Source organism: Oncorhynchus keta, chromosome 28, assembly GCF_023373465.1.
Source record: "Oncorhynchus keta strain PuntledgeMale-10-30-2019 chromosome 28, Oket_V2, whole genome shotgun sequence".
Lineage (NCBI taxonomy): Eukaryota > Metazoa > Chordata > Actinopteri > Salmoniformes > Salmonidae > Oncorhynchus > Oncorhynchus keta.
This window is the reverse complement of record NC_068448.1, coordinates 32,269,582-32,286,691: the sequence shown is the minus strand read 5'-3', so window position 1 is coordinate 32,286,691 and position 17,110 is coordinate 32,269,582. Positions and strand designations below refer to the sequence as shown.

Here is a 17,110-nt window from a genome sequence, read left to right as displayed (position 1 = left end):
CTAGAGAGGTTGCACAATGCCAGGGGATTTGTATGCTTCTACAGCTAGAGCAACATATCCATTGAATACTATGGTCACATGGTACAAACATGATCTGATACATAGTAGTGATGATGTACTAGTAATGAAGTACATGGTACCTTGGCTATGGACTCCAGAGTTCATTAGCACCAGGAGAGTGACCAGGAAAGGCCCCATCAGCGCTGGGCAGCCAGGTCGTTGGCAGTGAAGAGGCATGATGACTAGAACATAGAAACCTGAAAAAGGAAGGCAAACAATGGTCATAGTTAATAGTATATAACGATTTGATTATTGCCAATATTGGTGAGTACTGAGCGTAGGTCAAAACCTGTGGGAGCACAAATGAGAGTTTGTCGAAAGCCATTTTGTCAAACTTTAATCTCGAAGAAACCCACTTAAGCAAATGGATAAGGCAGGTAGTGTGACTTGGACAGGCACAATTACCGTAAAAAAACAAGTCATAACTATAAAAATAAAATATGCTGAATTTCTTTGGGAACAAACAGCTGACTGAAGATGGGTCGTCACTAGTTACTAGAAGTCAACCGATTAATTAGGGCCGATTTCAAGTTTTCATAACAAATCGGTGTTTTTGGATGCCGATTGTGACGGTTTTTTTCCCACCTTTATTTAACTAGTGAAGTCAGTTAAGAACACATTCTTATTTTCAATGACTGCCTAGGAATAGTGGGTTAACTGCCTTGTTCAGGGGCAGAACAACAGATTTTTACCTTGTCAGCTCAGGGATTCAATCTTGCAACCTTGCAGTTAACTAGTCCAACGCTCTAACCACCTGAATACATTGCACTCCACGAGGAGACTGCCTGTTACGCGGATGCAGTAAGCCAAGGTAAGTTGCTAGCTAGCATTAAACTTCTCATAAAAAAAACAATCAGTCAATCATAATCATTAGGTAACTACACATGGTTGATGATATTACTAGTTTATCTAGCGTGTCCTGCGTTGCATATAATCATTGTGGTGCTTATCGTTGCTCCAATGTGTACCTAACCATAAACATCAATGCCTTTCTTAAAATCAATACACAGAAGTATATATTTTTAAACCTGCATATTTAGCTAAAAGAAATCCAGGTTAGCAGGCAAAATTAACCAGGTGAAATTGTGTCACTTCTCTTGCGTTCATTGCACGTAGAGTCAGGGTATATGCAACAGTTTGGGCTGCCTGGCTCATTGCGAACTAATTTGCCAGAATTTTACATTATTATGACATAACATTGAAGGTGAAACAGGATGAATGAAACAGGAATATTTAGACTTATGGATGCCACCCGTTAGTTAAAAAAAAGAACGGTTCAGTATTTCACTGAAATAATAAACGTTTTGTTTTCAAAATGATAGTTTCTGGATTTGACCTGATGAATGACCAAAGGCTCGTATTTCTGTGTGTTATATGTTATGTTATAATTAAGTCTATGATTTGATATTTGATAGAGCAGTCGGACTGAGCGGTGGTAGGCACCAGCAGGCTCGTAAGCATTCATTCAAGCATTGAGCTGTTTATGACTTCAAGCCTATCAACTCCCGAGATTAGGCTGGTGTAACCGATGTGAAATGGCTAGCTAGTTAGCGGGGTGCGCGCTAATAGCATTTCAAATGTCACTCGCTCTGAGACTTGGAGTAGTTGTTCCCCTTGCTCTGCATGGGTAATGCTGCTTCGAGGGTGGCTGTTGTCGATGTGTTCCTGGTTTGAGCCCAGGTAGCGGCGAGGAGAGGGATGGAAGCTATACTGTTACACTGGCAATACTAAAGTGCCTATAAGAACATCCAATAGTCAAAGGTATATGAAATACAAATCGTATAGAGAGAAATGGTCCTATATTTCCTATAATAACTACAACCTAAAAATTCTTACCTGGATATATTGAAAACTCATGTTAAAAGGAACCACCAGCTTTCATATGTTCTCATGTTCTGAGCAAGGAACTTAAACGTTAGCTTTCTTACATGGCACATATTGCACTTTTACTTTCTTCTCCAACACTTTGTTTTTGCATTATTTAAACCAAATTGAACATGTTTCATTATTTATTTGAGGCTAAATTGATTTTAACTTAATATAATACATCAATAAAAATAAGTGTTCCTTCAGTATTGTTGTAATTGTCATTATTACAAAAAAAAAATATTGGCCGATTAATCGGGATCAGCTTTTTTTGGTCCTTCAATAAAAATCGGTATCGGCATTGAAAAATCATAATCAGTCGACCTCCACTAGTTACCACAAAGTCATAAATCCTGCCTATTTCTTAAAATCAGATTTGAAACCTAACCACACTGCTAACCTTAAATTAAGACCAAAAAGCACATTTTGTTTTAATTATTTTTTATGAGAGCCAATTTAGACTTTGTGGCTGCACCATCTAGTGGTAACCCTGAAGCCGTGATGCCCGAGCATTTGTGTGGTTGAGTCCGTTTTGGCCTTAACATCGACTCTTAACAACCAAGGTTATGTCTGTAATCAAGGTTCAGTGAGCTATTGGATCACTCCAATATGGTATCCTTCTGCTCGTTAGGATACATTCAAAGTAAGAATTTCAGATTAGTCCTGGGTACCGGGTAGTGCTGCGGTTGACCCCATTAAACACGGCCCTCCACAGACCTGGTTTGCGGCAGCAACATTGACTCGATAGTACCTAGCAAAAGTGCTAGACGATGTCCAAATGGTCGAGGCACACATTTTAGCAAGGGGAACTCTCAGAGCAGGGCCCACAATGTAGCTACTCCTCTAGTAGAATGTGCCACCACAGGAGGCAGCACAGAGCAGCCGGACAGCTGATACGCTATAGTAATAGTGTCCACAATACAATGAGAGTCTCTTTCGGTGGAGTTCTGGAAATGAGCCTGTGAACATAACACATTAACAGCTTAGTCTGTGTAACGTACAGTTGAAGTCAGAAGTGTACATACACTTAGGTTGGAGTCATTAAAACTCGGTAAGGACATCTACTTTTTTGAGAAATGTCCTCTGGTCGCATGAAACAAAAATAAAACTGTTTGGCCATAATGACCATCATTATGTTTGGAGGAGAAACGGGGAGGCTTGTGTAACCAATGTAAAATGGCTAGCTAGTTAGCGGTGGTGCGCACTAATAGCGTTTCATCGGTGACGTCACTCGCTTTGAGACCTTGAAGTAGTGGTTCCCCTTGCTCTGCCTGGTTCGAGCCCGGGTATGGGCGAGGGGACGGACTAAAGTTATACTGTTACACTTGCAAGCCGAAGAACACCATCCCAACTGTGAAGCACGGGGGTGGCAGCCTCATGTTGTGGGGGTGCTTTGCTGCAAGAGGGACTGGTGCACTTCACAAAATAGATGGCATCATGAGAACGGAAGGTTATGGGGATATATTGAAACAACATCTCAAGACATCAGTCAGGAAATTAAAGCTTGGTTGCAAATGGGTTTCCAAATGGACAATGACTCCAAGCATACTTCCAAAGTTGTGGCAAAATGTCTTAAGGACAACAACGTCAAGGTATTGGAGTGGCCATCACAAAGCCCTGACCTCAATCCTATGGACAATTTGTGGGCAGAACTGAAAAACGTGTGCGAGCAAGGAGGCCTACAAACCTGACTCAGTTACACCAGCTCTATCAGGAGGAATGGGCCAAAATTCACCAAACTTGTGTGGGAAGCTTGTGTAAGGCTACCTGAAACATTTGACCCAAGTTAAACAATTTAAGGCAATGCTACCAAATACTAATTGAGTGTACGTAAACTTCTGACCCACTGGGAATGTGATGAAAGAAATAAAAGCTGAAATAAATCATTCTCTCTACTATTATTCTGACATTTCGACATTTTTAAATAAAATGGTGATCCTAACTGACCTAAAACAGGGAATTTTTACTAGGATTAAAATTGAGTTTAAATGTATTTAGCTGAGGTGTATGTAAACTTCTGACTTGTGTCTAGTGTCCTCACTGGGTTCAGCACACTTGGGGAAAAACCCAGCGGACAAATGTAAGTGCCGGTTCACGTCTGTCAGACACGACCGAGTGGTTAGGTAATAAAGAGTGGTTAGGCCGGAGGATAACACTCCCCTTTTCTGCACCCACTCTGAAACATTCAGCGCTCACTGAAAGAGCATGAAGTTCACTAACCCTCTTAGTAGAGGTAAGAGCCAACAGGAATGCCACCTTCATGGAAAGGTGCTTCAAAGACACTAACCCCAGGAGCTTGAAGGGTGGCCTAGCAAGTACTGACAGCACCATGTCAAGGTCCAAATTTGGCACTGAACAGGCCTTAGTTAGACATCTGCATCCAGCTCCCTTAACACATTTTGGAGAGCAATGGGTGGCGATCGTCATGGCACTCCGAAATTGTAGCCAAATACACTCAAAGCAGATGCTGCTCGGCCTGCATAAATCAGTGATTGTAAGAAGTGTAAAACCGTTTGTACATTACATGACTCTGGGGCAACATTATGACCCTCACACCAAGTACAGAATATACCCCACCACATTTGATGCATGTTGGTGGAGAAAGACCTGTCATTCTACAACGTGTTCACCACATTGTCCTGAATGCCTAAATGCCTTCACTTGCCCATTTACGCATCTCAGGGGCCAAGCCAAAAGCTAGAAGTGGAGTGGATCCGGATGCCAGGGCATCCCTGAGCCTAAGAGTGCAGGTCGGGTCTCAGCAGCAGCTGCCATGGGGTCCCAGAAAGGAGGGACAACAGGAGGCTGAACCATGGTTGTCTCGGCCAGTATGGGGCCATCAGGAGCAGCCGGTGGCCCTTCAAACTGGCCCTGTCTAGCCTGGCTCTGATCAGGGGAAATGGTGGGAATGCATAAAGTGTTGTTGCTGGCCAAACCCAGAGGGCCTGGAGGGTCCTACATCAAGAACCAGCGGGGACAATGAGTGTTCTCCTGAGATGACAATAAAAAGCCTGTTGTGATAGTTGCTCTATAACCCATTTGTTTATATGCCACCGTGATTTAAAATAAGGCCGTGACAACAGTCACACAGTGGCAGAATAAATTCAACTACACATACATTTTTCCCATCACAAAACCGGAGAGCCACATTGCTCTGGATAAGTCCACAAGGCAAATACTGCACTTAACAAACAGTTGACCTGCAGCATGGTCAAGAAAGTTAATGTACTCGACAGTTTACACTACAGCTACTGATTTAGAACCACAGAGTTGTCGCAAGTCAGCACAAAGACACCAGGAGCACTGCCTCCACTCTTCCAGCACCATTTCAACTTAACCATAATCAACAAGGTAATATTTTGCTCAGTTTAATACACTGAAAACAAACTTAGACACCAAAACAAATTAAGTTGGCAAAACGGTCTATGGCTCTGCCATTCAGTAAACCTTTCATTTTTGTTTTCATAGGCTAACAATAATTTTAGCTAGGTAGCCTAACTCCCTCACATGGGCAAAAATGAACCAGCGAAGTTAGCTAGCAAGTTAATGTGAGCCCACAAGGCTACATATTGACCTTCATTCATCTCAGGTCAGTGGAACAATACGCATATTTATGGTTAGATTAGAATCGCCATCATAATCATTGGCCTGTACAGAGAATTAGGTCAAAACCACAAGTCCAAATCCACACGTCCAAATCTCCATCCATGGCTTAGGAAAGGGCCAATTTAGCAAGCATGTTACTGAAGGACATAAATCAAGCAGACCAGAAACAGACGTTTGTCTGAGAATGATGACATTTTGCTTAGGATGGTATTTGATTCGTGTGAAGCAAAATCCAAACTGTCATTTTGCTGTGGCAGGACAACCCACATTTGAGCTCAGCTCAACACTGAATGGCTAATTATTTTATTTAAAAAATGACCACGTGAGACATAATGCTTGCTGGCGCCAATCAATCAAATGCTAGGGCAGCAACATGTCATACTCTTTTGTTCCAGACAGCATCAGATACATGGAATACACATACTGTTCAGATGATTTCTCGAGTGAGATACAGCCACTTGTGAATTGATAGAAAATTATGAAAAGATGGTCAAATATATTTGTCAAATATTTGGGGAAGCCTGGCTTCCCTTGGCATCCATAAATACATAAAACTGTTTGTTAGATCAGATTTGTTGGATGTGCGCCAATCTGGTCAATGGAACATCTGATATCCATTCTCCTTTAACGCATCTATGGCTGCCTGGTATTGTGATGAACATCACAGTGGAAATTATTGCAGATTTGCTGTGAAATAATGTTACTGATGTGGCTCAAGCAATGGCAAAGCCATTTTGGGTTTACTACCTTTATACATATTTGGGCATTTTTATTGTTTTGAAATGTGGTGGGTACTCTCTTCGTTCGCTGGACGTTATCCTGCTAACTGTTCCAAATGTCTGAACTGAATTTGGTAAAAGGGCTTTTATGTACTCTGCACCATTGTCTTGGAATGCCTTACAAAATACTTTTAAACTGGAAGAACTATTTTTAAATCACTGATTAATGATCTTGAGACTGATTCCCTGACCTGTCAATGTTTTTAATTTGCTGTTTTTTTGCACAAATTTGTTTACATCCCTGTTAGTGAGCATTTATCAAGATAATCCATCCGACAGGTGTGGCATATCAAGAGGCTGATTAAACAGCACGATCACTAGAAAGGTCGAATTTGGGTTGGGGACAATATAAGGCCACTCTAAAATGTGCGGTTTCGTCACACAACACAATGCCACAGATGTCTCAAGTTTTGGAGGAGCGTGCAATTGGCATGCTGACTGCAGGAAAATCCACCAGAAAATGTAATGTTCAGTTCTCTACCATAAGCCGCTTCCAACATTATTTTAGAGAATTTGGCAGTATGTCCAACCGGCCTCACAACCGCAGACCATGTGGAACCACACCAGCCAAGGACCTCCACATCGGGCTTCTTCACCTGTGGGATCATCTGAGGCCAGCCCTCTGGACAACTGCTGGAACAGTGGGTTTGCACAACATTTGTTTCTGACAGCTTGTGCAGAAATTCTCTCTCCGGGAGCTCATCTGCGTTCTCGTCTACCTAGCCTGGGTCTCGACTTGATTGCAATTCAGCATCGGAACCATCTTCAGTGTGCAAATGCTCACCTTTGATGGCCACTGGAACACTGGAGAAGTGTGCCTTACGGATGAATCCAGGTTTCAACTGTATCGGACAGATGGCTGACGGCGTGTATGTCATTGTGTGGGCAAGTAGTTTGCGGATGTCAATTTTGTGAACAGAGTGCCTCATTGTGGCAGTGTGGTTATGGTATGGACAGGCATAAGCCACGGCCAACAAACAAATGCATTTTATCTATGGCAATTTGGATGCACAAAGATACCGTGACGAGATCCTGAGGCCAATTGTCATGCCATTCATCCGCCGCCATCACCTCATGTTTCAGCATGATAATGGACTTTGTCGCAAGGATCTGTACACAATTCCTGGAAGCTGAAAATATCCCTGTTCTTCCATGACCTGCATACTCACCAAAACTTGACACCTACTCATTGCTGGGTTTTTGTTTATTTTGACTATTTTCTACATTGTAGAATAATATTGGAGATATCAAAAGTATTAAATAACACATAATGTAGTAACCAAAGAAGTGTTAAACAAATTAAACACATATTTTATATTTGAGATTCTTCAAAGTAGCAACCCTTTGCCTTGATGATCGCTTTGCACACTCTCGGCCGTCTCTCAACCAGCTTCATGAGGTAGTCACCTGGAATGCATTTCAATAACAGGTGTGCCTTGTTAAACGTTCATTTGTGTAATTTCTTTCCTACTTAATGCGTTTGAGCCAATCAGTTGTGTTGTGACAAGGTGTGGGTGGTATACAGAAGATGGTATTTTACCAAATAGTGCTAAGTCCATATTATGGCAATAACTGCTCAAATAAGCAAATAGAAACGACAGTCCATCATTACTTTAAGACATGAAGGTCAGTCAATCTGGAAATGTTCAAGAACATTGAAAGTTTCCTTGTGCTGTCGCAAAAACCAAGTGCTATGATGACACTGGCTCTCATGAGGACCGCCACAGGAAAGGAAGACCCATAGTTACCTCTGCTGCAGACGATAATTTCATTAGAGTTACCAGGCTCAGAAGACACAGCCCAAATAAATGCTACAGAGTTCAAGTAACAGACACATCTCAACATCAACTGTTCAGAGGAGACTGTGTGAATCAGGCCTTCATGGTTGACTTGCTGCAACAACAAAAAACACTACTAAAGGACACCAATAAGAAGAAGACATTTGATTTGGCCAAGAAAAACGAGCAATGGCCCTACCAAGCAAGAAGGCAGTAACTGCTCGTAGCGTAGAACTGAGACAAATTGCTATCATTTACCTTGGTTTCACAGTAACTTTATGCAGTCACTGCTAATATGACCCCCACAATAGAGGCAGGATACTTGTCCACATGATTAAGCATGTATTTAATCTAGCAAAAATTACATGAACTCATTTGACCAAATGAGCAGTTACTGCCTTTTTGCTTGGTAGGGCAAATCTGTCCTTTAGTCTGGAGTCCAAATTGGAGATGTTTGGTTCCACTCGCCGTGTCTTTCTAAAACTCAGAGTAGAAGAACGGATAATCTCTGCATGTGTGGTTCCCACCGTGAGGCATGGAGGAGGAGGTGTGATGGTGCTTTGCTAGTGACACTGTCAGTGATTTATTAAGAATTTAAGGCACACTTAACGAGCATGGCTACCACAGGATTCTGCAGCGATACACCATCCCAGCTGGTTTGCACTTAGTGGGCCTCTCATTTGTTTTTCAACAGGACAATAACCCAACTAGAGGTTGACCGATTAATCGGCATGGCCGATTAATTAGGGCCGATTTCAAGTTCATAACAATCGGTAATCTGCATTTTTGGATGCCAATTATGGTCGATTACATTGCAATCCACGAGGAGACTGCGTGGCAAGCTGACCACCAATTACGCAAGTGCAGCAAGGAGTCAAGGTAAGTTGCTAGCTAGCATTAAACATATCTTATTAAAAACAATAATTCTTAACATAATCACTAGTTAACTACATATGGTTGATGATATTACTAGTTTAACTAGCTTGTCCTGCATTGCATATAATTAATATGGTGCCTGTTAATTTATCATCGAATCACAGCCTAATTCGCCAAACGGGTGATGATATAACAAAAGCGCATTCGCGCCAGGGTATATGCAGCAGTTTGGGCCACCTGGCTCATTGGGAACTGTGTGAAGACTATTTCTTGTTAACAAACATCGTAATTAACTTGCCAGAATTGTACATAATTATGACATTACATTGAAAGTTGTGCAATGTAACAGCAATATTTAGACTTAGGGTTGCCACCCGTTAGATAAAATACGGAACGGTTCCTTATTTCACTGAAAGAATAAATGTCTTGTTTTTGAAATTATACTTTCCGGATTTGACCATATTAATGACCTAAGGCTCTTATTTCTGTGTGTTTATTATTTTAAGTCTATGATTTGATATTTGATAGAGCAGTCTGACTGAGTGGTGGTAGGCAGCAGGCTTGTAAGCATTCATTCAAACAGCACTTTCCTGCGTTTGCCAACAGCTCTACGCAATGCTTGAAGCATTGCGCTGTTTATGACTTCAAGCCTATCAACTCCCTAGATTAGGCTGGCAATACTATAGGTATATGAAATACAAGTGGTATAGAAATAAATAGTCCGATAATAACTAGTGTAAAACTTCCTAACTGGGAATATTGAACCACCAGTTTGTGTTCTCATGTTCTGAGCAAGGAACTTAAAACGTCAGCTCTTTTTTCACATGGAACATATTGCACTTTTACTTTCTTCTCCAAAACTGTGTTTTTGCATTATTTAAACCAAATTGAGCATGTTTCATTATTTATTTGTGACTAAATTGATTTTATTTATGTATTATATTAAGTTAAAATAAAAGTGTTCATTGTTCATTCAGTATTGTAATTGTCATTATTACAAATATTTAAAGAAATAATAATAATTTAAATTAAAAAAATATATATAATTTGTTTTTAAATAAAAATATATATAAAAAAAAGTATAATTTAAAAGAAAACCTTTTAAAATGTTTTTTTTTTAATTAATAAAAAAAAATGTCCGATTAATCTGTTTTTTTAATGTGTAACTTGTTTTAGTGACAAATAATTCCATATGTGTTCTTTCATAGTTTTGATGTCTTCACTATTAGGGCTGCATATTTTGGGGAATATTCAGAGGTGGAAACTTTCGTGGGAATCTTTGAAGAAAAACAGAAAATATATGCAAATGAATATTAATACCATTTCAAATGTAGGTGTTTTTTGCATTGGATACATTTACCATATCATATGGAGACAGAAACCTTTTACGTTATCGTAAGTAAACATAATTGCAAATTATTAAATCCTTCCAATAGAAATAAAAAAAATGTAAAAAACTTTACAAATTGAACTAACTTAAATGAGTTAATACTTCACATTGGATGATTTCACTGAACAACAAAAGGGGATATTGAATGATCCCAACGATCCATCTCCTAAAAACGTTTCAAACAATTTATCTGTAAAATGATAGTCTAGAAACTAAAGCTTTGGTTGTCTTCCTCTCAGGCTTCCATGTCTTCTCCCTGGACCTCCTCAATGTCCACCACTTGAACATCAGACTGAGGTCTCATCTTCACTACTTTCCAACCTCGTTGTCAGGCTCAAAAAGCCTCAAATTTGCCCGAATGGCCACCAATTTTTCAACCCTTGTATTGGTCAGCCTGTTGCGTGCTTTGTTATGTGTGTTCCCAAACAAGGACCAGTTGCGCTGATGTTGGTGGGATTTAGAGGATGATGGAGGCAACAGGGGAAAGAGCCTCAGATCTACAAAGTTCCTTCCACCAGGTGGCTGAAGAGATACAGTTGAAGTCAGAAGTTTACATACACTTAGGTTGGAGTCATTAAAATGTGTTTTTCAACCACTCCACAAATGTCTTGTTAATTAACAAACTATAGTTTTGACAAGTCGGTTAGGACATCTACTTTTTGGAGAATTGTCCTCTGGTCTGATGAAACAAAAATATAACTGTTTGGCCATAATGACCATCGTTATGTTTGGAGGAAAAAGGGGGAGGCTTACAAGCCCGAAGAACACCATCCCAACCGTGAAGCACGGGGGTGGCAGCATCATGTTGTGGGGATGCTTTGCTGCATGAGGGACTGGTGTACGTCACAAAATAGGTGGCATCATAAGACAGGAAAATGATGTGGATATATTGAAGCAACATCAAGACATCAGTCAGGAAGTTAAAGCTTGGTCACAAATGGGTCTTCCAAATGGACAATGACCCCAAGCATAATTCCACATTTGTGGCAAAATGGCTTAAAACAACAATGTCAAGGTATTGGAGTGGCCATCACAAAGCCCTGACCTCAATCCTATAGAACATTTCTGGGCAGAACTGAAAAAGCGTGTGCGAGCAAGGAGGCCTACAAACCTGATTCAGTTACACCAGTTGTGTCAGGAGGAATGGGTCAAAAGTCACCCAACTGATTATGGGAAGCTTGTGGAAGGCTACCCGAAACATTTGACCTGAGTTAAACAATTTAAAGGCAATGCTACCAAATACTAATTGAGTGTATGTAAACTTCTGACCCACTGGGAATGTGATGAAAGAAATAAAAGCTTAAATAAATCACCCTCTACTATTATTCTGACATTTCACATTTTTTAAATAAAAGTAGTGATCCTAACTGACCTAAAACAGGGACTTTTTACTAGGATTAAATCTCAGGAATTGTGAAATACTGAGTTTAAATGTATTTGGCAAAGGTGTATGTAAACTTCCGACTTCAACTTTATGTTGGCACGACTGCCACATTGCATCTCCATCCCAAAGCCCTTGCTTGGAAGTGTACTTTGCCAGACTGCCAAGAACCTTGCCCTCATCCCGGACAAGGTGGAGAGACACGATAGTGATGGCACCATTGGCCTTGTTAATCTCTGCACTAGACAGGATGCTCTTGCCAGCATACTTGGGGTCCAACATGTACACTGCTTCAGGCAGAAATCTAAATGCTTTTTGATGCATTTCAGAACTGCAGTTTCCTCTGCTTGGACCAACAGTAAAGTGGGCAGGGCAGTACAGATTTCTTCTCTTACATCTGCAAGCTGAGTCTGAACATCAGACAAGATGCAATGGCTACTGCTATAGGTTTCAGGAGTTTCCGGCTGCTTACCACATTCTCCCAAAATAAATCATCCAGGAAGATCCTCTTGATGGGGCTGTCCATATCGGGAGACTGTGATATGGCCATTTCTTTGAGATACACCTTCCCCTCCAGGAGACTGTCAAACATGATGACAACACCAACCCAACAGATGTTACTGGGCTGCTTCAATGTCGTGCTCTTATTCTTCACACTTTGCTTGGTGAGGTAGATTGCTGCTATAACTTGATGATCCTTCACGTACCTAAACATTGGGGCGGCAGGGTAGCCTAGTGTTGGACTAGTAACCGAAAGGTTGCAAGTTCAAATCCCCGAGCTGACAAGGTACAAATCTGTCGTTCTGCCCCTGAACAGGCAGTTAACCCACTATTCCTAGGCCGTCATTGAAAATAAGAATTTGTTCTTAACTGACTTGCCGAGTTAAATAAATAACATTTCCTTGGCTCTCTTGTAGAGTGTGTCCATTGTTTTCAGTGCCATGATGTCCTTAAGCAGATTCAATGGGTGTGATGTGAGGGTACGACTCCTCCACTTTAGACCAAGCAGCCTTCATGTTCGCAGAATTGTCTGTCACCAGTGCAAATACCTTCTGTGGTCCAAGGTCATTGATGACTGCCTTCAGCTCATCTGCAATGTAGAGACTGGTGTGTTTGTTGTCCCTTGTGTCTGTGCTCTTGTCGAATACTGGTTGAGGGGTGGGGATGATGTAGTTAATTATTCCTTGCCCACGAACATTCGACCAGAGATGATTTCAATAGTCTGCTTTCTCTGTGATTTACTTGACCTTCACTTGAACTCTGTTGAACTCTGCATCCAGCAAATAAGTAGATAAAGCATGTCTGGTTGGAGGGGTGTATGCTGGGTCGAAGAACATTCAGAAATCTCCTCCAATACACATTGCCTGTGAGCATCAGAGGTGAACAAGTTGAATCCACAGCTTTAGCAAGACATTCATCAGCATTTATCTGACTATGATCCTCCATTGAGTCAAAAGGACTTCTGATTCCAGGAGGACCATGAGCTGTTGCTATCGATAAGGTGTCTGATTCAAAATGTTGCACCTCGAATAGAAGTAGAGTGACTTTTGTCAGAAGTTGCTTGTTGTGAGCACTGAGGGAACTTTATGCACATGGCCAGGTGATTCTGCATTTTTGTTGCATTCTTCACATATGATTTGGCACAGTATTTGCAAATGTACACAGCTTTTCCTTCTACATTAGCTGCAGTGAAATGTTTCCACACATCGGATAGTGCCTGTGTCATTTTCCTGTAAAGATGAGAAAATAATTTGTAAATAAATAAATAAATACAATTCCATGTACAGATAAATAGTTTTAGCAGTTAGATTAAACAACACCTTTGTAAGATACATGTTTTAAATTGAAACATGTATGTTAACAGGTGAATTAACACTCCTCCTCAAGCAAGCTAAAACCCACATGGTAGCAAAAACGAACTAGCAGAAGTTGTTAACAAGTTAAAAATGATTTAAACACACTTTGCTGTAGGCTACTATTTACTAGTTAACAAGAAAATCATGTATGTCATATAAAATGTTTTCACACTACCCAGTATTGTAATAAAACCTTACCAGAAAGCATGTAGTCCTTGGCTCAGACAGTGTAGTAGTGTGGGCTCAATAGCATCTCATTAGTGTGCAAGATCTTGAGTCAGCTGTACATGTGATGGAAGAATGCATTGTGCATGCAGAGGGTTGCAATTCCATTGAATTGGGGATAGTTTAACCAAAACATGCCACAAGACCTAGAATTGCCGTATGTGTATCCCACAAAAAAGGTTCACTGTTATAAGCTAACATTTTTGATGAATTTAAGAAAAACTCCCAAGCTTAACTTCTGGAAATTTTCCCTTCAAGTTTCCGACCCTTTGCAACCCATTTCACTAGTATACTGGAACGAGCTGCAACAAACACTCAAGCTGGACAGTTATCTCAATCTCTTCATTGAAAGACTCAATCATGGACACTTGTACTGACAGTTGTGGCTGCTTTGCGTGATGTATTTTTGGAGAAATAACCTCTGGTCTGATGAAACAAAAATAGAACAAGTGGTGATCCTAACTGACCTAAAACAGGGAACCTTTACTGGGATTAAATGTCAGGAATTGTGAAAAACTGAGTTTAAATGTATTTGGCTAAGGTGTATGTAATCTTCCGACTTAAACTGTACATGCATGCATACACACACACTATTTTTTTTTATCCCAGCACCCGTCCCCGCAGGAGGCCTTTTGCCTTTTGGTAGGCCGTCATTGTAAATAAGAATTTGTTCTTAACTGACTTGCCTAGTTAAATAAAAGAAATGAATACATTTCTACAAAACCCTTGAATGAGTAGATGTGTAAACTTTTGACTGGTTCTGCATATATATATATTTTTTTAAATGCTATTCGAAAGTTTATTATGGTGACCGCAGTCATTTGGCTGGCCAATGACCATCATCCTTAATACCAGGCCCATCACTGCCCCAAGTGTCCCCCGCTGTTCCCATGGGAACATTGAAAATGCTGAGTCCCACTGACACAGAGGACAGTACAGATGCTTAAATACTGTCTGCCCGCCATTAGGACAGCCCTCTAATTTGAATGGTCTAATTACACAGACAGACACCACTCTAAGACCCATTATACTGCAGGTGTCTGTCTGACTGAGGTAGGAGACAGGGAGGGGCATCAGCACTGGGTCACCAGCATCAAAGCATGCAGTGATGTGAGGCTGATTAACATGAAGAGACACTAAACTGAGAGGACAGCTGTGTGTGTATCAGGAAACTGTTGGGTGCATGTTTAAGCATGCAATGGGCACCAGTCCACATGAAAAACTGTGTTCAACAACCATTTTTAAATTTCTAAATATTCAGTAATATTATTTTACCCTCTTCTGCAGAAGACAAAGGCCTAGATTACATTTGACAACTATTTTCCTAGATATGTGTCCAGTACACTCATCATTTCCAGCCAGAGGGCCTTGACATGTAGCTGCTTGCCTGATTGTTGTAAAACTTTATGTTTCGTCACACCGGGGTAGAGGGCAAATCAATCGACGGTTCTGTCGTATTTCTTCCATACTTCTTGTCTGTCAGACACTGGACAGAACAAAGTAGGCCTATGGTTATGCAATGAAAACTGTTCTCCTGTGCATACCAGAAAGATACAAATAATAGTCTATACTAGAAATAAGGTGTTGTACTGTCAGTGCTTGCTTCTTGGCCTCTCACAAAACAGCTTTTGGTGACTATTGTCAGGCCCTGAGCCCCATATACAGCTCTCTGGTTCCAAGTCAAACATGCTGACCCTCCTTTGGGAAGCAGGTCTCCGAGCTGCACCTTTGTTTAATGCCCTTTCACATATCTACCGGCACCTCTGACATGCCCCCACTTCTGACAGCGGTGTTGCAAACTGGGTTTAGGTAGCGCGACCGGGACTCGAACCCGGATCTCTCTGGTTCTGCAGCAGGCATGTTAACCACAACCCCAATATAATTATTTGCCCAGGTGATTTCTTTGTTAATTAATTCCATACATACTTGCCTACTTCAGTAGACCTCGCAGGTGGATGGGGTCGCTTCCTATAAGCCTAGAGTGGGAGAAACTACAAGGCGATTCATCACGGCCATACAATATTGCTGAGATTTATCAATCCACCCCCGCCATTGAAAAACATACCGAGTTTTACGCTCCTCTCAAAATAGAACCGATAAGCGATGTTGGGGCTGAGCTACATCTTTGTTTCAGTCTGTCTACCTGCCGTACGCGAGTGAGAGATAGCAAACCAGGCGCGACTGCGAAGCATGTTCTGTGACTCACCTACTATATCATCTAGGCTAATATAAACTAGATGTAGGCCTACAATGTAACATGTTACAGAGCAAATCAGCCTACCTGGGGTCGCAAGTTACGTCCAGGTTATTCCTTCAGCGCGAGATGAAACTTTTGCATTCCAAAGGTGAGGATGTCAACAGGCAGAACTTCCGCTTGCACTGCTTTGCTCCCCCATCAAGCACTATCTTCTAGAGTTGGGAATGAAATATGATAGCTCTACACTACAGGCATCCCTCCTACACCCTAACATGGGCGTGGTGCACTGTTTCAGAGAAGTATAAATTACCAGGAGATCTGCCCTTACTTTCATGTTTGACATAACATGCCTAGTCAGATTCTCTCCTCACTTAGCACATAAGAATCATCTTTAATAGAATATCGACATTATTTAATTATTTGTTTCCTTTAAACTTAGTATACGTGCTGAAGCTGGGGTGCATGCGACCTCGGAGAAAATGTGGCAACTGGTAGGTTAATACAGTATATAAAAGGCGAGAAAGTAATGTCAAAAAGTGTTGCTTTCTGAATAAGACTGAATAAGGGTTCTTACACAAAATAAACATTTACTGGACCAAAACCCAACACCCAATGAAAACAGTAAATGGCAAACGCAAAAGTGAATGTAAAGATAAAACGTTGTAATTATTAGGTAAACATAATTCATGGTCTCCTCTGGTTATAACCCATGATGACAGTTTTCCCACATATCCATGTCAGTCAGAGATGGACTGGCCATAGGGCAGTTCAGACAAATGACAGATGAGCTGGTCCATCTTCTGCTCTGTGGCTCTGTCTAAATTGGGGGTTTTGCACCGAATGAAAATTATTTGGCTAATAATGGGAGCCTCGAGAAAAAAATTGGGCCGGTATGGGAGCCTCAAGGAAAATAATGGGCCGTTGTTATAGAAATGCATGGGCCGATTTCTGATCCCAGTCCGTCCGTTGTCAGTGTTACCACATTTCCAAACTCAGTGACAGGTCCCATCTCTGTCTTCCCAGTGAATTGTGCTCACATGACCACAGGTTTTATAAGTTAAGTCAACTCAATCAAATTGATGAGAGGGAGCTCTCT

At 41.0% G+C, this 17,110-nt stretch overlaps 1 protein-coding gene across 2 annotated transcripts in view; it reads right to left on the bottom strand.

The window, feature by feature from the left end:
* LOC118361038 (collagen alpha-1(XIV) chain) overlaps window positions 1-16,278 on the bottom strand; it is a 35,326-nt gene extending 19,048 nt beyond the window's left edge. Inside the window, exons 1-2 of one of the 2 annotated variants that reach the window (XM_052482818.1) lie at window positions 16,099-16,278; window positions 141-257 (exon numbers count right to left, since the gene is read on the bottom strand). In XM_052482818.1, the coding sequence (XP_052338778.1) occupies window positions 141-237 (97 nt within the window). In that variant the 5' untranslated portion in view covers window positions 238-257; window positions 16,099-16,278. The remainder of the gene's footprint in view (window positions 1-140; window positions 258-16,098) is intronic. The other variant, XM_035740754.2, reaches the window with a different exon arrangement.
* Window positions 16,279-17,110: the final 832 nt, after the last annotated feature.